Raw genomic sequence first — 23,415 nt, forward strand, 5'->3', positions numbered from 1 at the left:
AGTATATAGTAAATGCAGAACCCTTAGGAGTATTGACAGGCAGAGAGATCTGGGCGTACAGGTCCACAGGTCACTGAAAGTGGCAACGCAGGTGGATAAGGTAGTCAAGAAGGCATATGGCATGCTTGCCTTCATCGGTCGGGGCATAGAGTATAAAAATTGGCAAGACATGCTGCAGTTGTACGGAACCTTAGTTGGGCCACACTTGGAATATTGCATACAATTCTGGTCGCCACACTACCAGAAGGATGTGGAAGCTTTGCAGAGGGTACAGAAGAGGTTTACCAGGATGTTGCCTGGTCTGGAGGGTATTAGCTATGACGAGAGGTTGGATAAATTCGGGTTGTTTTCACTGGAACAACAGAAGTGGAGGGGCGACATGAAAGAGGTTTACAAAGTTATGAGTGGCATGGACAGAGTGGATAGTCAGAAGCTTTTTCCCAGGGTGGAAGAGTCAGTTACTAGGGGACATAGGTTTAAGGTGCGAGGGGCAAAGTTTAGAGGGGATTTGTGAGGCAAGTTCTTTACACAGAGGGTGGTGAGTGCCTGAACTTGCTGCTGGGGGAGGTGGTGGAAGCAGGTTCGATAGCGACGTTTAAGAGTCATCTTGACAAATACATGAATAGGATGGGAATAGAGGGATACAGACCCCGGAAGCGCAGAAGGCTTTAGGCATCATGATCGGCGCAGGCTTGGAGGGCCGAATGGCCCGTTCCTGTGCTGTACTTTTCTTTGTTCTTCTTTGTTCTTAAAGAGAAGGTTGAGAGGTATTTAAAAATCAGGAGGAGTGCAGAAAGAGTAGGTAGAAACTGTTCCTATTGGCGGAGGGGTCGCAAAACAGATTTGAGGTGATTAGCAAAAGAACCAAAGAGGACACGTGGAAACATTTTTTTACGCAGCGAGTGGTTAGGATCTGGAATGCACAGCCTGAGAGGGTGATGGAGGCAGATTCAATTGTGGCTTTCAAAAGGGAATTGGCTAAGTACCTGAAGAGAAAATTTCTAGGGTCATGGGGAAAGGGCAGGGTAGTGGGATTAGTCGAATTGTTCTGGCAGAGAGCCGGTGTGGACTCGATGGGCCAAATGGCCTCCTTCTGTGCTGTAACCATACCAACAATGCCTCTATGAGGCTGTTCAGTATAAATTTTGGAAACAAGGATTTTCGGAGGGGCTTTTAGAAAATAGCATTGTCTAAAGCTCTGTCTAAAATGAGAGAATAGGACTGAAGCAAATGGGTCCAAGTATCAAAGAGGAAATTACAAAACTAGTCTAAAACCCTGATACCATCTTGTTTTTAAAGAAAAGTTGTCAGGTGAGGTGTCCCATTAGTCAGTTGGTAAAAGCACTAGCTGGGAGGTTGGTGGAGCTAGCCACAATCCATCATCCATTCTCAGTCTGCCAACATATGTAACTTCTGTCAACATATGTAACACTGATATTGAGACTCTTTTCCAGGTCCCAGGTCCTCGCTGTAAAGAGGCCAGATTGTCAGGAGGCTCCACTGCTGGCTTCTCATGTGTAAGTGATCTGTCAGATTATTATGCTTCTACTGTGTGTGTTTAATAAAGTTTCTGAAGTCCTCATTGTAACACACTCATATATCCCACCTCAGTGTAATATTTGAATTATGCGCTTCCTATCCAATAGCTCCCTAATCCACAAGAGCCAGCTCAAGTGATGCCCAAATCAGGAACGTAATGGACAACTCTGTACCTGTGGAATGTTAATTTTACCCCAATGGGTGAAATGCTGACCAGCTATGCAACATTTCACCCACAGCTTTTTAAATAGTTTTCCAATTTTTCCTCTTGTGAAGACTCTGATTCATAACTGGGTCTCATCCCACGGGCACCAGGTCTTGTTCACCTTTCGTTTCTTCACCTATGTGTCCATTCTTCATGTGTGAGCCTCACACACAGAGGAAGTGGAAGTTGGTTATTTGACTAATGATGAACAGGGAATGCTTTATCACAGGGGCTATTGAGGCAAAGAATGGAATGTTGTTTAAAAGGGAATTGTCTAAGTAATTGAAAAGGAGTCAGTGAACAGCGGGAGAATTGATTTAGATTAGACAGCTCCAGTGAAAGGGCTCACACCTGCACAGGATGATGAGCTGAATGGCCTCCTTTTGTGCTGTAAATTCTGCTTTTGTACTTGTGTCAGACAGAAAGATTAAATCCAGAAGAACAAGAGAAAAACATGTTTACTACAGCAACTAGAACTGTGTGCATTTCTATCCTGTACTTGTGGTAATGACTTCTGTAAACACATTTTACAGGGTATTAGAAATGGATGATTTACAGATGAGAACATAAAACTAAACATTTTGTCAAGGTCTGACGGAGTGATTGTTTATGGCCATAGATTTCAAACATCAGTGTGACTGTTAAAGCAATGAGACACACACAGCGAGAGTGTTCCAGTGCAATGACTGTGGGAAGTGATCTGAACAGTTACACGGCCTGAAAAAATATCACACCATTTACAGCAAGGAGAAACTGTGCATGTTCTGTATATGGATGAGGCTTCAACCGGTCATCCAACCTGGGGAGACACAGTCACACTGGGGAGAAGTCGTGTAATTGTGGGGACTGTGGGAAGGGATTTAAGAAACTGTCAGAACTGGAAGTTCATCAGTGCAGTTCTCCTAATGTAGGAAGGGATTTCATTGGATGTACAACATTCCAGAACACTGTGTTCATACCTACAGCAAACCTTTGAAATGTCCTGACTGTGGAAAGAAGTTATTTCTGGCACCTAATGACTCAGCAGCACATTCACAATAGGGAGAAGCCATTCTCCTGCTCAGAGTGTGGGAAGAGATTCATTCAATCCTCCAGCCTGCTGACACACCAGCGGGTTCACACTGGAGAGAGGCCGTTCACCTGCTGTCTTTGTGGGAAGGAATTTACTCAGTCATCCTCCCTGCAGAAACACCAACGAGTTCACACTGATGAAAGACCTTTCAAATGCTCAGACTGTGGGAAGGGCTTTAAAAGCTCTGATGAACTTATGATGCACCAACGCATCCACACTGGGGAGAGGCCATTTTGCTGCTCTCTCTGTGGAGAGAGGTTTAGGCAGTCCTCAAGCCTGTTAATGCACCGGCGAGTTCACACTGGAGAGAAGCCATTCACTTGCTTCAAATGTGAGAAGAGATTCACTCGTTCCTCCACTCTGTTGACCCACCAACAAGTTCACACAGGAGAGAGGCCATTCACTTGCTCCAAGTGTGGGAAGGGATTCACTCGCTCATCCTACCTGCTGACACACCAGCGAGTTCACACCGGTGAAAGGCCATTTAAGTGTTCTGACTGTGGGAAGAGGTTTAAAAGCTCAGAGGAAATGATGATTCATCAGCGAATTCATACGGATGAAAGACCGTTCAGCTGTGGTCACTGTGGGAAGAGGTTTAGGCAGTCATCCACACTGCAGACACACCAGCGAGTTCACACAGGGGAGAGGCCATTCACCTGCTCAGTGTGTGGGAAGGCATTTTGTCATTCATCCAACCTGCAGACACACCAGCGAGTTCACGCTGGGGAAAGATTGTTCACCTGCTCAGTGTGTGGAAAGGGATTCACACGATTGTGCCACCTGGAGATACATCAGCATGTTCACACAGGGGAGAGGCCATTCACCTGCTCTGTATGTGGGAGGGGATTCACTCAGTCATCCTCCCTGTTGAGACACCAACGGGTTCATGTGTAACTGCAGTGGGCAGATTCTGTAGGTAATAATATCCGGGACTGAACATGTTAACTCTGGCAGTTGGAGTTTGGTTATGCTGATGTTAATAATCCCAAGAAATGGGCTAGATTTTGATATTCTGTGTATATGGATCACATTTTTGGGTTATGTAAGATTTTCTCGTGTTTAGCATTACTAGCAATTCGTGTAAGTGGACCTCTCATCCCTGTGGTCTGGAGTGTTCCCTTTCCTGACCAATATCTCAGTAGACAAGAGCAAGATGCAAGGATTGCAACAGACCCTTCCCTTGTACCCAGCTAATAGTATGTGTTAACTAATTCTATTCATCAGGAATGTACTGGATGGTCACTCTCACCTAATTGTGCTTTGAACCAACATTTTAATATGTTTCTTAAGGAGAGAATGCTCCCACTAGAACTGGGTGGGCTTTTAATAGTCTGGACATTTGTCCAGTAAATCAGCTTTTTTTCCCAAATACAGTCAATCCCATGATGTCTCAAATTCAGTATTGTCCAATAGAGTAAACAGTATCTGCTGATGCAGAGAGCAGTCATAAAAGCAGGCATTATAAACAGAATGCAAAAGTTGGTCATTTGGTGAGATTGAGAATTTGGTGCAGAGGGGGAAGGAGGTGCTGCTTTCTGCCTCCCAATTATCCCAATCAATATTTGGGTAATTAAAGTCCCCTAATATCACCATTCTATAGTTCTTGCACATCTCTGACTTCTCTGCAGATTTTCCCATCTTTCTCTCTCACTGTTTGGAGGCCTGTAGAATACTCCCAGTAGCAAGATCATCCTCTTTTTTCTTCTCAACTCTAACCAAATAGATTCTGTTTTTGCCCCCTCAAGGAGATCCTCTCTTTCCAACACTACAATCTCTTCCCTAATCAGTACTCCCACCCCACCTCCCTTTTCTCCTTCCCTATCTTTTCTGAACACTATATATCCATGAATAATAAGCACCCAGTCCTCACCATTTTTAAGCCACATTTCCGTTATTGCCACTACATCATATTCCCACACAGATAGTTGTGCTTGTAGCTCACCAATCTTATTCATACTTTGTGTGTTTACATACAAGCATTGTAAATTTGTAGTCCTTCTTAGTTTGCTCCTATCTAATATAGTACTACTTCCTTCTCTAGTACGAACCGACACTCTCACTCCTTTATGCACCTTATTCCTCTTTTCTACTTCTGAATGTTGCTGCCATCCCCATGCCAATTTAGTTTAAACCCTCCCCAACCATTCTAGTTGAACACTAGTGGTACAGGTCTGGTTAATGGTCAGACTGTGAGAGAGAATCAGGTAGGTAGGAGAACTCCAGGTGCAGTGCTAAAGGAGCGGTACGTGGTTCTTTCTGCCTATATGGATGAGGGCAAAGTCTGCTGCATGGATGAGCAAACTGACTCTGGCACCATGGTACAGGAAACCAAGTGAGGGAGTGAAAATGAATGGGGTAGTGATAGGAAATAGTATAGTCAGGGAGATGGATACAGTTCTCTGCATCTGTGAGCAGGAGTTTTGATGGTTGTGTTGCCTGCCCTGTTAAAGACATCTCCTTGTGGCTAGAGTGGGAGGAGGAGGATCCAGTCGTCATGGTCCACGTAGCAACGACATAGATAGAAGTAGGAATGATGTTCTGAGGGAGTTGGTGATGAGCTGGGGTCCAAATTAATGAATAAAACCTCCTGGATTACTACCTGAGTCACATGAAAATTGGCATAGGGTCAAACAGATCAGAGACTTGAATGCATGACCCGAAGAATGATGTGGGAGACAGAACTTTCAATGCATGGGGCACTGGCATAGAACTGGGGAAAGAGGGAGCTGTTGTTGTTTCAGGCTCTACTTAAACCAGGCTGGGACCAGTGTCCTGGTGAATCAATGCAGATAGGGAGTTAAAGTAAATAAAGTTGGGGGGTGGGGGGCGGGGAGGAGGAAGCATACGTACATACGAATTAGGAGCAGGAGTAGGCTACTCGATCCCTCGAGCCTGCTCCACTATTCAATAAGTTAATGGCTGAACTGATTATTCCACATTTCCACCTACCCCCGATAGCAATTCACCTCCTTGCTGATCAGGAATCTTTCTATCTCTGCCTTAAAATTATTTAAAGATTCTGCTTCCACTGCCTTTTGAGGAAGAGAATTCCGAAGAATCACGACCCTCTGAGAGAAAAGATTTCTCCTCATCTCTTAATGTCTTAAATGAGTGATCCCTTATTTTTAAACCATGACCCCTAGTTCCAGATTCTCCCACAAGGGGAAACATCTCTTCCACATCCACCCTGTCAAGACCCCTCAGGATCTTATATGTTTCAATCAATTCGCCTCTTACTCTTCTAAATTCCAGTGGATTCAAGCCTAGCCTGTCCAATCTTTCCTCATAAGATAGCCCACCCATTCCAGGTATTAGTCTAGTAATCCTTTTCTGTACTGCCTCCAACGCATTTACATCCTTCCTTAAATAAGGAGACCAGTACTGTACACAGTACTCCAGATGTGATCTCACCAATTCCCTGTATATCTGAAGCATAATCTCCCTACTTTTGTATTCAATTCCCTTCGTGATAAACGATAACATTCTATTAGCTTTCCTAATTATGTGCTGGACCTGCATACTAACCTTTTGGGATTCATGCACTAGGACACCCAGACCCCTCTGCATCTCAGAGCTCTGCAATCTCTCACCATTTAGATAATATGCTTCCTATTTATTCTTCCTGCCAAAGTGGACAATTTCACACTTTCCCACATTATAGGAGGGCGGAGTACCAGAGCGGTGAGTATAAAAACCTTACCTCGGGGATTCGCGGACTAGTTCCAGGGAGAAGACTCGGAGGGCGAAGGTCCGGAGCGGTAAGTATATAGAGTAATTTACCTCGGGTGGAAAAAAACTGAAAAAAAAGCTGTGACCTGATTGGCTGTTGGGGAATCTGCACTGAATTTGAAAATAAAACATTGATAAACTAATTAACCCTAATTAACTAATTAATTAATAAGTAGAGGAGTAACGAAACCGGAGGGAGGTGATTACTGTGTTTAGCATTTAATATTTATAGTAGAAATCTAGCACGAGGGACCATATAGTTAATTGTAACTTAATTTAGTAAGGATTTAATAAGTATTTATTTTAAATTAATTTATTAATTAGTGCTAGAAAGGGCAGTTGGAGGGGTAAAGTGCTTCACATGTGAGATGTGGGAAGTATGGGACACTTCCAGCATTCCGGACAACTACATCTGCAGGAAGTCTACCCAATTGTAGCTCCTCACAAACCACATGGATCGGTTGGAGCAACAATTGGATGCACGTAGGAGCATGCAGGTGGCGGAAAGCATCATAGACAGGAGTTTTAGAGATGTGGTTACACCCAAGGTGCAGGCAGATAGATGGGTGACCGCTAGAAGGGGCAGACAGTCAATGCAGGTATCCCCTGTGGCTGTCCCCCTCTCTTAACAATTATACCATTTTGGATACTGTTGGGGGGGGAATGGCCTATCAGGGGAAAACAACAGCAGCAGCCAGAGCAGTGGCACCACGGCTGGCTCTGTTGTTCAGCAGGGAGGGGCAAAGCGCAGAAGAGCAATAGCTATAGGGGACTCTATAATCAGGGGCACAGATAGGAGCTTCTGTGGACGTGAAAGAGACTCCATGATGGTATGTTGCCTCCATGGTGCCAGGGTCAAGGATGTCTCTGAACGGGCAGGAGGCATTCTGAAGGGGGAGGGTGAACAGCCAGAGGTTGTGGTACACATTGGTACTAACGACATAGGCAGGAAGAGTGATGAGGTCCTGCAGGGGGAGTTCAGGGAGTTAGGTAGTAAGTTAAAAAACAGGACCTCAAGGGTTGTAATCTCAGGATTACTCCCTGTGCCACGTGCCAGAGAGGCTAGAAATAGGAAGATAGTGCAGCTAAACACGTGGCTAAACAGCTGGTGTAGGAGGGAGGGTTTCAGATATCTGGATCATTGGGATCTCTTCCGGGACAGGTGGGACCTGTACAAGAAGGACAGGCCTGGCTGTGAGGTTTGCTAGTGTTACTCGGGAGGGTTAAAACTAGTGTGGCAGGGGGGGTGGGAACCAGAGTAGTAGGTCAGCAGGTGAAGTAACTGCAGGGGAAACTAGTGAATAACGCCAGTAAGACTAAGAGGAAGAGCAGGCAGGGAGATGTTGCTGAGCACAGTGGGACTGGTGGTCTGAAGTGCATTTGTTTCAATGCGAGAAGTATAACAGGTAAGGCAGATGAACTTAGAGCTTGGGTTAGTACTTGAAACTATGATGTTGTTGCTATTACAGAGACTTGGCTGAGGGAAGGACAGGATTGGCAGCTAAACGTTCCGGGATTTAGATGCTCCAGGCGGGATAGAGAGGGATGTAAAAGGGGTGGGGGAGTTGCATTACTGGCTAAGGAGATTATCACGGCTGTACTACGGGAGGACACCTCGGAGGGCTCATGCAGCGAGGCAATATGGGTAGAGCTCAGGAATAGGAAGGGTGCAGTCACAATGTTGGGGGTTTACTACAGGCCTCCCAACAGCCAGCAGGAGATAGAGGAGCAGATATGTAGACAGATTTTAGAAAGATGTAAAAGCAACAGGGTTGTAGTGGCGGGTGATTTTAACTTCCCCTATATTGACTGGGACTCACTTAGTGCGAGGGGCTTGGATGGGGCAGAATTTGTAAGGAGCATCCAGGAGGGCTTCTTGAAACAATATGTAGATAGTCCAACTAGGGAAGGGGCCGTACTGGACCTCGTATTGGGGAATGGTCGAAGTTTCAGGAGGGGAGCATTTCGGGAACAGTGACCATAATTCCATAAGTTTTAAGGTACTTGTGGTTAAGAATAGGAGTAGTCCTTGGGTGAAGGTGCTAAATTGGGGGAAAGCTAATTATAACAATACTAGGCAGGAACTGAAGAATTTAGATTGGGGGCGGCTGATGGAAGGTAAATCAACATCTGACTTGTGGGAGTCTTTCAAACGTCAGTTGATTAGAATCCAGGACTGGCATGTTCCTGTGAGGATGAAGGATAAGTTTGGCAAGTTTTGGGAACCTTGGATAACGAGGGATATTGTGAGCCTTGTCAAAAAGAAAAAGGAAGCATTCATAAGGGCTAGAATGCTGGGAACAGACAAAGCCCTTGAGGAATATAAAGAAAGTAGGAAGGAACTTAAGCAAGGAGTCAGGAGGGCTAAAAGGGGTCATGAAAAGTCATTGGCAAACAGGATTAAGGAGAATCCCATGGCTTTTTATACATATATAAAGAGCAAGAGGGTAGCCAGGGAAAGGGTTGGCCCACTCAAGGACAGAGGAGGGAATCAATGTGTGGAGCCAGAGGAAATGGGTGAGGTACTAAATGAGTACTTTGCGTCAGTATTCACCAAAGAGAAGGACTTGGTGGATGATAAGTCTAGGGAAGGGAGTGTAGATAGTCTGGATCATGTCGATATCAAAACGGAGGTGGTGTTGGGCGTCTTGAAAAACATTAAGGTAGATAAGTCCCCAGGGCCTGATGGGATCTACCCCAGAATACTGAGAGAGGCAAGGGAGGAAATTGCTGGAGCCTTGACAGAAATCTTTGTATCCTCATTGGCTTCAGGTGAGGTCCCAGAGGACTGGAGAATAGCCAATGTTGTTCCTTTCTTTAAGAAAGGTAGCAAGGATAATCCAGAAAATTACAGGCCGGTGAGCCTTACTTCAGTGGTCGGGAAATTATTGGAGAGGATTCCTTGGGACAGGATTTACTCCCATCTGGAAACAAATGGAGTTATTAGCGAGAGGCAGCATGGCTTTGTGAAGGGGAGGTCGTGTCTTACTAACTTGATCGAGTTTTTTGAGGAAGTGTTTTGGGTTGCAGAGTTAGAGTTTTTTGGGCGGCACAGTGGCGCAGTGGTTAGCACCACAGCCTCACAGCTCCAGTGACCCGGGTTCGGTTCTGGGTACTGCCTGTGTGGAGTTTGCAAGTTCTCCCTGTGACCGCATGGGTTTCCGCCGGGTGCTCCGGTTTCCTCCCACAGCCAAAGACTTGCATTGATAGGTAAATTGGCCATTGTAAATTGCCCCTAGTGTAGGTAGGTGGTAGGAGAAGTGAGGGAAGGTGGGGATGTGGTTGGGAATATGGGATTAATGTAGGATTAGTATAAGTGGGTGGTTGATGGTCGGAACAGACTCTGTGAGCCGAAGGGCCTGTTTCAGTGCTGTAACTCTCTATGACTAAGTGACGAAGATGATTGATGAAGGAAGGGCAGTGGATGTTGTCTATATGGACTTCAGTAAAGCCTTTGACAAGGTCCCTCATGGCAGACTGGTACAAAAGGTGAAGTCACACGGGATCAGAGGTGAGCTGGCAAGATGGATACAGAACTAGCTCGGTCATAGAAGACAGAGGGTAGCAGTGGAAGGATGCTTTTCTAAATAGAGGGCTGTGACTAGTGGTGTTCCGCAGGGATCAGTGCTGGGACCTTTGCTGTTTGTAGTATATATAAATGATTTGGAGGAAAATGTAGCTGGTCTGATTAGTAAGTTTGCGGATGACACAAAGGTTGGTGGAGTTGCAGATAGTGATAAGGATTGTCAGAGGATACAGCAGGATATAGATCGGTTGGAGACTTGGGTGGAGAAATGGCAGATGGAGTTTAATTTGGACAAATGTGAGGTAATGCATTTTGGAAGGTCTAATACAGGTGGAAGTATACAGTAAATGGCAGAACCCTTAGGAGTATTGACAGGCAGAGAGATCTGGGCATACAGGTCCACAGGTCACTGAAAGTGGCAACGCAGGTGGATAAGGTAGTCAAGAAGGCATACAGCATGCTTGCCTTCATCGTTCGAGGCATAGAGTATCAAAATTGGCAAGTTATGCTACAGTTGTACAGAACCTTAGTTAGGCCACACTTGGAATATTGCATACAATTCTGGTCGCCACACTACCAGAAGGATGTGGAGGCTTTGCAGAGGGTACAGAAGAGGTTTACCAGGATGTTGCCTGGTCTGGAGGGTATTGGCTATGAGGAGAGGTTGGATAAACTCTGATTGTTTTCACTGGAACGATGGAAGTGGAGGGGCGACATGATAGAGGTTTACAAAGTTATGAGTGGCATGGACAGAGTCAGAAGCTTTTTCCCAGGGTGGAAGAGTCAGTTACTAGGGGACATAGGTTTAAGGTGCGAGGGGCAAAGTTTAGAGGGGATGTGTGAGGCAAGTTCTTTACACAGAGAGTGGTGAGTGCCTGGAACGTACTGCCAGGGGAGGTGGTGGAAGCAGGTACGATAGCGACATTTAAGAGGCATCATGACAAATCCATGAATAGGATGGGAATAGAGGGATACGGACCCCGGAAATGCAGAAGGTTTTAGTTTAGACAGGCATCATGATCGGCCTGTTCCTGTGCTGTACTGCTCTTTGTTCTTATTATACTCCATTTGCCAGGTCTTTGCCCACTCACTTAACCCACCTATATCCCTTTGTTGCCTCCTTATGTGCTCTTCACAAATTACTTCCCTACCTATCTTTGTGTCATCAGCAAATTTAGCAACCATACCTTCGGTCCCTTCTAAGTCATTTATATAAATTGTAAAGTTTATCAGATCCCTGTTGCACAATATATTACCCCCTACACCATGAGCTTTTATTTTCTGCAATAACCTTTGATGTGGTGCCTTATCAAATGCCTTCTGGAAATCTAAGTACAATACATCCACCAGTTTCCCTTTATCCACAGCACATGTAACTCCGTCAAAGAACTCCAATAAATTGGTTAAACAGGATTTCCCTTTCACAAAACCATGTTGACTCTGCCTGATTACCTTGAATTTTTCGAAATGTCCTGCTATAACATCTTTAATAATCGCTTCCAACATTTTCCCTAAGACAGATGTTAAGCTAACTGGCTTGTAGCTTCCTGCTTTCTGTCTCCCTCCCTCTTTGAATAAAGGAGTTACATTCGCTATTTTCCAATCTAAAGGAACTTTCCCTGAATCTAGGGAATTTTGGAAATTTAAAACTATCTCACTAGCCACTTCTTTTAACACCCTAGGATGAAGTCCATCAGGACCCGGGGACTTGGCAGCCCTCAGCTCCAACAATTTGTTCAGTACCACTTCCCTGGTGATTGTAATTTTCGTAAATTCCTCCCTCACTTCCATTTCCTGATTTACAGCTAATACTGGGATGTTACTTGTATCCTCAGTAGTGAAGACCGATGCAAAATATCTGCTCAATTCACCTGCCATCTCCTTCTTATCCATTATTAATTCCCCAGATTCTCTTTTTATGGGACCAACACTACTTTGTTAACTCTTTTTGTAAATATCTATGGAAACTCTTACTGTCTTTATATTTCTCGCCAGCTTGCTCTCGTACTCTAATTTTACCTTCCTTTTAGTCATTCTTTGCTGTTTTTTTATATTTTGTCCAATCCTCTGACCTGCCTACCAACTTTGCGAAATTATACGCTTTTTCCTTTAAGTTTGATACTATCTTTAACTGTTTTAGTTAACCTCGGATGATGGGTCCCACCCTTGGAATTTTTCTTTCTCGTTGAAATGTATCTATTCTTTGTATTCTGAAATATCCCCTTAAATGTCTGCCACTGCATCACTATTGACCTATCCCTTAACCTGATTTGCCAGTTCACTTTAGCTAGCTCCACTTTTATGCCCTCATAATTGCCTTTATTTAAGTTTAAAATACTAGTCTTGGAGCCACCTTTCTCTCCCTCAAACTGAATGTAAAATTCAATCATATTATGATCGCTGCTACCTAGGGGTGCCTTAACTATGAGGTCAATAGAGTCATGGAGTTATACAGCACAGAAACAGGCCCTTCGGCCCATAGTGTCTGTGCCAGTCATACAGCACCCAACTATTCTAATCCCATATTCCTGCACTTGGCCCGTAGCCCTGTATGCTATGGCATTTCAAGTGCTCATCTAAATACTTCTTAAATGTTGTGAGGGTTCTTGCCTCCACCACCTCTTCAGGCAGTGCGTTCCAGATTCCAACCACCTTCTGGCTGAAAAAATGTTTCCTCAAATCTCTCCTAAACCTCCTACCCCTTACCCTAAATCTATGCCCCCTGGTTCTTGACCCCTCTGCTAAAGGAAAAAGTTTCCTCCTATCTAACTTATCAGTGACCCTCACAATCTTGTACACCTCAATCATGTCCCCCCTCAGCCTTCTCTGCTCCAAGGAAAACAACCCTAGCCTTTTCAGTCTCTCTTCATAGCTGAAATACTCCAGCCCAGGCAACATCCCGGTGAATCTCCTCTGCACCCTCTCCAGGGCAATCACATCCTTCCTATAGTGTGGTGCCAGAACTGTACTCCAGCTGTGGCCTAACTAACTTTTTATATAGCTCCATCATAACCTCCCTGCTCTTATATTCTGTGCCTCGGCTAATAAAGGCAAGTGTCCCGTATGCCTTCCTAACTACCTTATCTACCTGTGCTGCTGCCTTCAGTGATCTATGGACAAGTACACCAAGGTCCTTCTGACTTTCTGTACTTCCTAGGGTCCTACCATCCATTGCGTATTCCTTTGCCATTAATTAATCCTATCTCGTTGCACAATACTAGGTTTAGTATAGCCTGCTCTCTGGTTGGCTCCAGAACGTATTGTTCCCAGAAATTATCCCAAAAACATTCTATTGACCTCATAGTTCTGTGTACTCTTCATCTAGGCTACCTCTGTCCATCTGATTTTTCCAGTCTATATGTAGGTTAAAATCCCCCATAATTATCTCAAATGGTGGGGTGAGGGGAGTGGGCAGAAGAATTCAGGTAAGGGAAAATTTATAAGTCTGAAGAGAAAAGTCAAGGCTGTAGAAGCAGGCTAGTGATTTGGGTAAAGATAAGCAGAGTGACAGGAAGGGACGAATTTTAATGGTGATAGTGCATCAGTGAATAAGGTCAAATCAGGGGAAAATGGTAAAAAGTTAAAGGTGCTTTATCTGAATGCATGAAGCATTTGTAGCAAGATAGATAGCACAAATAGAGATAAATAGGTTTGATCTAATAACTATTGCAGAGATATGGTTGCATGCTGTTCAAAGTTGGGAACTAAATATTCCAGGGTATTTGACATTTCAAAAAGACATACAAAATGTAAAAGTTGGGTGGATAATCCTGATAATAGAAGAAGACATAAGGATAATGGTGAGGATGGATCTTGGCTCTGAAGAGCAGGAATCAGAATCAGTATAGGTGGAGATAAGAAATAACAAAGGGCAGAAAACACGAATGGGAGTAGTTTATAGGCTCCCTATAGTTCAGGTATTAATTGTGAAATTGGAGGAGCTTGTAACAAAGGCAATACAATAATCATGGGGGACTTTAATCTTCACACAGACTGGACAAATCAAAGTGGCAAAAGTAGTCTGGAGAGTGAGCTCATTGAATGCATTTGACAGTTTCTTACACAATACAACCAGGGAAAAGACTATCATAGATCTTTGTCTTGTGTAAAACGACAGGGTAACCAATGATAAGTATAACTCTTGGAACTCAAAGTAAAATTTCAGTACAAAACTAGAGTATTAATCTTAAATAAAGCCAATGATAGGTATGAGGGGAGAGTTGGCTAACGTAGATGGGAAATTAGATTAAAAGTAGATAAGCAATGGCAAACATTTTTTAAAAATTCATAACTCTCAACAAATATACATTCTATTGAGAAATGAAAACTGCATGGGAAAAGTGGTCCATCTGTGACTAACAAAAGAGGTTAAGGATATTAGATTAAAAGAAGAGGCCCATAAAATTGCCAAGAGTAGTAAGCCTGAGGATAGGGAGAGTTTTAGAAATCAGCAAAGGATAACCAAAAAATTGAAAAGAGAAAGAAAATAGCAATCAATAAACTAGCAAGAACTATTAAAACAGATTGGAAGAACTTCTATGAGTATGTAAAAAGAGAGTTACAAAAGTAAATGTGGATCCCTTAGAAGCTGAGAAAAGAGAAATCTTAACAGGGAATAAGGCAATAGCAGCGATGTTACACACAAAATATTTGTTTGTCTTCACAGTAGAAGACACAAAGACTTATCAAAAATAGTGGGGAACCAGGAGTCTAATGAGTGAAAAACTTAAAGTAAATATTAGTGAAGAAAAAATGCTGGAGAAATGAATGGGACTGAAAGCTGCCAAATCCCCTGATCTGCTGGCCTAGAGCCCAGGGTTCTAAAAGAGGTGGCTGCAGCTATAGTGGATGTACTGGTTGTGATCTTCCAAAATTTCCTAGATTCTGGAATGGTCCAGGCAGATTGGAAGGAAGCAAATGCAACTGCTATTCAAGCAAGGTGAAATACAGAAAACAGGGAACAGTTAGCCTGACATCAGTTGCCAGGAAATGGCACTTCGATAATCGTATTATGATTAGGCAGAGTCAATATGGTTTTATGAAAGGCAAATTGTGTTTGACAAATGTATTAGTTTTTTGGGGGATATAACTAGCAGGGTAGATAAAGGGGAATGTATATGCATGTCGCATAGTTGGATTTTCAAAAGCTATTCGACAAGGTGTCACGTGAAAGGTTGTTGCACAAGATAAGGGTTTATAGAGTCATAGAGGTATACAGCACAGAAACAGGCCCTTCAACCCATCGTGTCCATGCCAGCCATCAAGTACCGATCTATTCTAATCCCATTTTCCAGCACTTGGCCCATAGCCTTATATACTATGGCGTTTCAAGTGCTCATCTCGGATGGTGATGGCAAACACGAGGGGACATAGCTTTAAGTTGAGGGGTGATAGATATAGGACAGATGTCAGAGGTAGTTTCTTTACACAGACAGTAGTAGGGGCGTGGAACGCCCTGCCTGCAACAGTAGTAGACTCGCCAACTTTAAGGGCATTTAAGTGGTCATTGGATAGACATATGGATGAAAATGGAATAGTGTAGGTCAGATGGTTTCACAGGTCGGCGCAACATCGAGGGCTGACGGGCCTGTACTGCGCTGTAATGTTCTATGTTCTATATATGTTCTATCTAAATACTTCTTAAATGTTGAGGGTTCCTGCCTCTACCACCCCTTCAGGCAGCGTGTTCCAGATTCCAACCATCTTCTGGGTGAAAACATTTTTCCTTAAGTCCCCTCTAAACCTCCTGCCCCTGACCTTAAATCTATGCCCCCTGGTTATTGACACCTCCTCGAAGGGAAAAAGTTTCTTCCTTTCGACCCCATTTATGCCCCTCATAATTTCGTATACCTCAATCAGGTCCTCCCTCAGCCTTCTCTGCTTTATGGAAAACAACCCAAGCCTATCCTGTCTCTCTTCATAGCTGAAATGCTCCAGCCCAGGCAACATCCTGGTGAATCTCCTCTGCACCCTCTCCAGTGCAATCACATCCTTCCTATAGTGTGGCGACCAGAACTGTACACAGTACTCCAGCTGTGGCCTAACTAGCATTTTATACAGCATCATCATAACCTCCCTGCTCTTATAGTCTATGCCTCGGCTAATAAAGGCAAGTATCCCATATGCCTTCCTAACCACCTATCTACTTGTGCTGAATCCTTCAGTGAACTATGGACAAGTACACCAAGGTCCCTCTGACCCTCTGTACTTCCTAGGGTCCTACCACCCTTGCCATGTTAGTCCTCCCAAAATGCATCACCTCACACTTCTCAGGATTAAATTCCATTTGCCACTGCTCTGCTCACCTTACCAGCTCATCTATATCGTCCTGTAATCTAAGGCTTTCCTCCTCACTTTTTACGACACCACCAATTTTCATGTCATCTGCCAACTTACTGATCATACCTCCTATATTCACGTCTAAATCATTAATGTACACTACAAACAGCAAGGGACGCAGCACCGATCCCTGTGGTACACTGCTGGTCACAGGCTTCCAATCACAAAAACAATCCTCGACCATCACCTTCTGCCTCCTGCCACTCAGCCAGTTTTGGATCCAATTTGCCAAATTGCCCTGGATCCCATGGGCTCTTACCTTTGTAACCAATCTCCCACACGGGACTTTATCAAAAGCCTTACTGAAGTCCATGTAGACTACATCAACTGCTTTACCCTCATCTACACACCTAGTCACCTCCTCGAAAAATTCAATCAAGTTTGTTAGACATGATCTCCCCCTGACAAAGTCATGCTGACTATCCTTGATTAATGCCTGCCTCTCCAAGTGGAGATTAATCCTGTCCCTCAGAATTTTTTCCAATAGTTTCCCTACCACTAATTTTGGACTCACCAGCCTGTAATTACCTGGTTTATCCCTGTTACTTTTCTTGAATAATGGTACCACATTCACTGTCCTCCAGTCCTCTGGCACCTCTCCTGTGGCCAGAGATGATTTGAAAATTTGTGTCAGAGCCCCAGCTACCTCCTTCCTTGCCTTACATAACAGGATACATCTCATCTGGGCCTGGGGATTTATCCACTTTTAAGCCCGCTAAACTGCTAATACCTCCTCCCTTTCAATGCTAATTTGTTCGAGTATATCACAATCCCCCTCCCTGATCTCTACACCTACATTATCCTTCTTCATAGTGAACACAGATGAAAAGTAATCATTTAAAACCTGACCTATGTCCTCCGGCTCCACACACAGATTGCCACTTAGGTCACGAATGGGCCCTACTCTTTCCCTGGTTATCCTCTTGCCCTTAATTTATTTATAAAATGCCTTGGGATTTTCCTTTATTTTGCCCACCAGTGTTTTTTCATGCCCCCTCTTCGATTTCCTAATCACCTTTTTAAGTACCTCCCTACACTTTCTATACTCCTCTAGGTCCTCCGCTGTTTTCAGCCCTCTGAATCTGCCATAAACCTCCTTTTTTTTCCTTATCCAATCCTCTATGTCCCTTGACATCCAGGGTTCCCTGGACTTGTTGGTCCTCCCCTTCACCTTTATGGGAACATGTTGGCCCTGAGCTCTCACTATTTCCTTTTTGAATGACTTCCACTGGTCTGATGTAGACTTTCCTACAAGTAGCTGCTCCCAGTCCTGTTTTATCATATTGAAATCGGCCTTCCCCCAATTCAGTACCTTTATTTCTGGTCCATCTTTGTCCTTTTCCATAACTACTTTAAATCTTACAGAGTTATGGTCACTATCCCCGAAATGCTCCTCCACTGACACTTCTACACTTGTCTGGCATCATTCCATAGGATTAGGTCCAGTACCGCTCCTTCTCTTGCAGGACTTTCTACGTGCTGGCTCAAAAATCTCTCCTGTATGCACTTTGAGAATTCTGCCCCCTTTAAGTCTTTTGCACTAAGAATATCCCAGTTAATATTGGGGAAGTTGAAATCCCCTACTATGATTACCCTATTATTTTTACACCTCTCTGAGATTTGCCTATATATCTGCTCCTCTATCTCTCCCTAGCTATTTGGAGGCCTGTAGTACACTCCCAGCCAAGTGATTGCCGCCTTTTTGTTTTTAAGCAGGAATGTTACACTTGAGTGGAAGAGGATCACAACCTCACAGGACACTGGGACACAGCAGGGTAAATATGTGGCAGCAAAGCAGAAAGTGCTGGGGAAGCTCAGCAGGTCAGGCAGCATCTGTGGAGAGAAAAGCAGAGTTAACTTTCAGGTCTGTGAACTTGGTACAGACCTGAAATTCAACTCTGCTTCTCTCTACACAGATGCTGCCTGACATGCTGAGTTTCTGCAGCACTTTCTGCTTTGCTGCCAGATTGACAGCAGCCCCACTCTTCAACAGTGAGGTAAGTATTTCTTTGGGAGCTGTCAGGAAGCAGGTGCTGGGGCGCTTTAAATAGGGCCCCAGCACCTGCTGCACAGCTGACAAAAGGACCCTCACTGTGCCGGATGTCCCGCCTTTCCCCACGTAATATGGGGTGGGGGGAGGGCGCATCACAGTGATGCTAATGAGCCCCCACGCGTAATATCACAGGGCTTCAGCCGCGGCCGCTCAGTGCAGGCAGTAGCGTCGGCGCGCTCATAAAATTCAGCCCAATGTTTTTTCTTTATCATCTCTGGTTCTTTTGCAAATTATCTTAAGTCTGTGCCCTCTGGTTATTGACCCTTCAGCCATGTGAAACAGTTTCTGTTTAAAATCATGAAGGGTTTAGATGGAATAAATAAACTTTATCAAATCTCCTGTTAACCTTCTCTGCTCTGAGGAAAACCCCATGTAAGTATAATCCGCATCCTTGGAACCATTCCAATAAATCTCTTCTGTACCCTCTCCAAAGCCTTCACATCCTTACTGAAGTGTGGTGTTCAGAACTGGGCATAATACTGCAGCTGGGGCCCAACCTTATGTAGATTTACATTATTCATTTTTATATATAATATAACCACTTTGATAGAAGTCATATTCATAACCAGCCTTAATCAATGCAGGAATAGAGTCAGAGAGTCATTTTGGCAGAGAAGGAGGTCATTCAGCCCATTGAGTCCGTGCCAGCTCTCTGTAGAGCAATCCAGTCAGCCCCATTCCCCAGCTCTATCCCCACAAGTTTATTTCCCTCAAGTGTAAGAAATATGGGTTTTTATATGTTTTTCCTTGTAAAATAAATTTTAGGTAGTGTGCTTGATATATGTTTGTGTGAGCTTTTGATAAGCAAAGAGTTAACTGCTCAGTATGTAAAAAGATGTTTGCATTAGGCATAAATAAAGGATGTCACGCGATGATTAGGGATAACATATCGTATGAAACTAGACATTTATAGAGACAAAGGGTTAGAAGTTAGAACAACTCAATAATGTGATGGCAACCTCAACAGCCAAATGGAAACATATTAATTTAGTCATATGGAACACTATTTGAACTTTTACTGGACATTGAACATAACTTGTTTAAAAAGACCACAGAGCTGAACAGCTGAAAACATGGCTGCACATTTGCATTCTGATAGACAGTTGAATAGAGAGACAATAGAAGTACTCCCTGATTAGTAAGAAGGGTTTTGTCAATAGTGATGATCAAAAAACATTGAGAGCCATTGTCTGTGTAAGAGCCAGCACTCCACCACCCCCACTGTGTGTGACTGGAGAACTTTTGAAATCAACAAACCTCGCAGATGATGCTGTTTCAGAGACAAAGTATGATTTACCTGCTGGCCAACCTAGGGACTTTTTGAATTGTGCCACACAGGAAGGGCAGCCTGCAATTGAACTTCAAGAAGCACCACTTTCTCCCTGTCTCTCTCTCTCTCATGCAAAGTTCCAGAGACTCACAGAACCAACTTAAGCCTCAAGACAGAGGACCTCTTCAGCCTTCTGGTACCAGCGAAACAAGTTTGAAAGCGTGCATTGGGCCCCAGTGAGAACTGCAAGACTTAACTCCAATCAAGGTCTTTACATCCAAACTAAAGACAGTAACTGAATTCCATCTACTGCTCCAAACGTTCCCCCTTTAATTCTTTCTCCTCCTCTGTATCTATGTGGAGGGAGTTTATGTATGCTTCCAGACTGAGGGAGGCCTTTTCAACCTCAGGCGTCTTCAGGCTCACAAGGATACAAGAAAAACTCATCCATGAACTGCTTTTCGCCGATGACTGTGCTCTCCTGCCCCAAAGTCAATCAGACCTGCAACGTATAACAACACATTTTTCTGAGGCGGCACAACCCTTCGGACTAAAAATCAGTTTAAAGAAAACTGAAGTCCTGCACCCCATGAAGAATATACACTACCAAGCATTGTCAACGAAGGAACCGAACTGAATGTCGTCAAGCAATACACTTATTTGGGGAGTGTCATCTCGTTTGATGCCACCATAGACAAGGAAGTGGACAATAGGCTGTTAAAAGCAAACGGTACATTCAGCAGACTATACAAGCGCATGGAACAGCCACAGCCTCAGAGCACAGACTGAACTCAAAGTGTACAAAGCCATAGTCCTCACCACCCTTCTGTATGGCGCTGAGTCATGGGTACTATACTGCCGTCATTTACGCCTTCTAGAGTGCTTCTATCAGTGTGGTCTCCGCAGCATCCTCAGATCTGCTGGCAGGCCCGCATCTCAAACATTGAAGTCCTGGAAACAGCCAACATCACCAGCATTGAGGCCATCCTCCTGCAAAGCCAACTGCGTTGGGCGGGTCACGTTGCCTGGATGGATGACAGACGCCTGCCCAAGATCGTGTTGTATGGAGAGCTGACCACGGGTAAAAGGAACAGAAGAGTCCCATGCAAACGTTTCAAGGACTCACTGAAAAAGTCCCTCTCTGTGTGCCACATTGACCAAGACCAGTGGGAAGCGCAGGCCATAGATGGTGATGCCTGGAGATGCTACATCAGGAGGGCTACAGGCACCTTTGAGACTGAGCAAAGAACCAGCATGAAAGAGAAAAGGAGGAGAAGGACAGATCCAATTGCCCCAGCAGCAACACCTTCACTTGTACCCGCTGTGGGAGAATCTGCCGGTCACGGATCGGCCTGACTAGCCACCAGCGGGCCTGCAACCAATGACAACAACCTTCCCAAAATCTTCGTCCGCAAAGAAATGCCAAGAGATGTGTGTTTATCGCATATGCTTGCTAGCATGGTTGCATCGCATATTTTTAGTAATCTTAACTGAGTTAGAGTGATAAAGTTAATAAACTTACAATTTTCTTGTTTAAACCTAAGAAAACCTGTCTGATTGGTTCATTTACAAATACAATTAGAGAGCAGTAAGGACTCACTGAGGTGAAGCTCAAACACTGTTTTTAAAAAGTTGAGCACTGTTGTGGCCAAACCAGGGAAGGGGCCAGAGGGGAGCCTGAGACCCCTTCCTCACCCGTCGTAACAATGATTAAGTGGAAATTAGAACAGTTTAAAATGATTGAGTCACACTGCAGAATATATAGTTTAACAATAAGAGACAAGAAGAAGACAGTTGAATATCATGCTGGCCACAGATGCTAACTTCGTCTGTTGTAATCCAGGAAATGGCCACGATTATGTGTGATGATCTGCTGACATAACTGTAAATCGGCTGTTGATTATCTTAATCATATGAATGGAGGGAATTGGTTACTTTTACCAAATATGGTAGGAGAAATCATGACCCTGGTGGGTCTTGTTTAAGCTGAAGCATCTATTGTTTTGCTTGTCAACCTTCTTATACTGTAGGTAAACCTTATGTATGATTAAATGTGTATGAACCTTCAGTAATTAGAGTTAGCTTTAGACATTTGCAACTATTGCCAAATTACAGCTTGCTTAAAGCAAGGGTCGACAGTGTTAAACAATCAAACAATGTGAATAAATAGAGAAGTCAGACAGTGTGGGTTAGGGCAAGGTGTAAATGAAGAGTGGAATGTGTTTCCTGTGTACAACTAGGCGCAACTGAAAATGCAGATTGGGAAAGGGGCTTCGTCATTAACAAGAAAACTAGTAACCAATGAGAAAGCAACGAACAAACCCAAGACCAAAAAAATGTACAAGACCAGAGACTGAACCACCAGAATACGTAATTAGAACTGTATAAAAATACCTGGAGTCTGTCCGAGGTACTCTAGCTACTACTGAAGACCAGAAGAAGAGGAACAGAGGGGAGAGCATCATCTAGAGTCTGACAGTTTTGGAAAAGCAAGGACCCGTGGACAGTTGTTGCTCATTGCTTATTGTTAAGTATACCTTAATAAATTCTGGTTGATTGACTGTACTTTGGCTGTTATCTCTGTCTCACCAAACTGGTTGTCTTGTCTGAACTAAAGTAAAGAAAAGGGATATTTTTCCCACACAAGTGCCTGTCCAATTTCCTTTTAAAATCATTAATCATCTCTGTTTCCACCACCCTCAGAGGCAGAGTGTTCCAGGTCATTACCCCGTGCTGCATTTTAAAAAAAAAGTTCTTTCTCACATTCCCCCTGTATCTCTTGTCCAAAACCTTAAATCTATATCTCTTAGTTCTTGTACCCTCAGCTAATGGGGGCAGCTTTTCTTCCTCTACCTGATCTAAACCTGTCATAATCTTGTGCACTTCTATCAAATTTCCCCTCAACCTCCTGGAAACATTCTGGTATATCTCCTCTGCACCTGCTCAAGGAGCCTCACATGCTTCCTAAAGCATGGCGACCAGAACCAGTGCAATACTCCAGTTGGGGTCTAACCAGAATTTTATAAAGGTTCAGCATAACTTCCCTGCTTTTTTACTCAATATCTCTATTTATGAAGCCCAGGATATACTTTGCTAACTGCTCTCTCAATATGTCCTGCCACCTTGAAAGATCTTTGCAAATGAACCCCTAGGTCCTTCTGTTCTTGCACTCTTTAGAACTGTGCCATTAAGTCTATAGTGCCTCTCCCTATCTCTTCTGTCAAAATGCGTCACCTCACACTTCTCTATTAAATTCCATGTGCCACTTGTCTGCCCATTTTGCTAGCCAATCTATATCTTGTTACAGATGATTATCATCCTCATTACAACATCTCCAAGTTTGGTATGATCAGCAAATTTTGAAATTTGATTCCATATTCCAATATCCAAGCAATTTATATATATCAAAAAAGTGGTCCTAGCATTGAGCCTTGGGGAACACCATCCTCCAGTCTGAAAAACAACTATTTACCACAATTCAGTTATCTGTCCTTAAGTCAATTTTTTTTTATCCAAGCCTACACTAAGCCTCCTATTCCATGATCCTCAATTTTGTTAACCAGCCTTTTATGTGCTACTTTGTCAAACACTTCCTTCAAATCCATATGGACAGCATCCATTCCATTCTCTTCTTCAACCTAATAGTTCTAAAAAGTTCAGTTAGATTAGTCAAGCACTATCT

The 23,415-nt window shown here is 43.7% G+C and overlaps 1 protein-coding gene across 6 annotated transcripts in view; it reads left to right on the forward strand.

Annotated features, from left to right (window-relative positions):
* The window catches only part of LOC137351833 (zinc finger protein 551-like), a 35,716-nt gene extending 13,435 nt beyond the window's left edge, over positions 1–22,281 (forward strand). For 2 of the 6 annotated variants that reach the window (XM_068016732.1, XM_068016731.1), the window contains 2 exons: positions 1,455–1,517; positions 2,364–4,328. In XM_068016732.1, the coding sequence (XP_067872833.1) occupies positions 2,760–3,710 (951 nt within the window). In that variant the 5' untranslated portion in view covers positions 1,455–1,517; positions 2,364–2,759 and the 3' untranslated portion in view covers positions 3,711–4,328. The other 4 variants (XR_010969578.1, XR_010969580.1, XR_010969579.1 and 1 more) reach the window with 4 other exon arrangements.
* The last annotated feature ends 1,134 nt before the right edge of the window (positions 22,282–23,415 follow it).

Source organism: Heterodontus francisci, chromosome 36 (assembly GCF_036365525.1).
Source record: "Heterodontus francisci isolate sHetFra1 chromosome 36, sHetFra1.hap1, whole genome shotgun sequence".
Classification (NCBI taxonomy): domain Eukaryota; kingdom Metazoa; phylum Chordata; class Chondrichthyes; order Heterodontiformes; family Heterodontidae; genus Heterodontus; species Heterodontus francisci.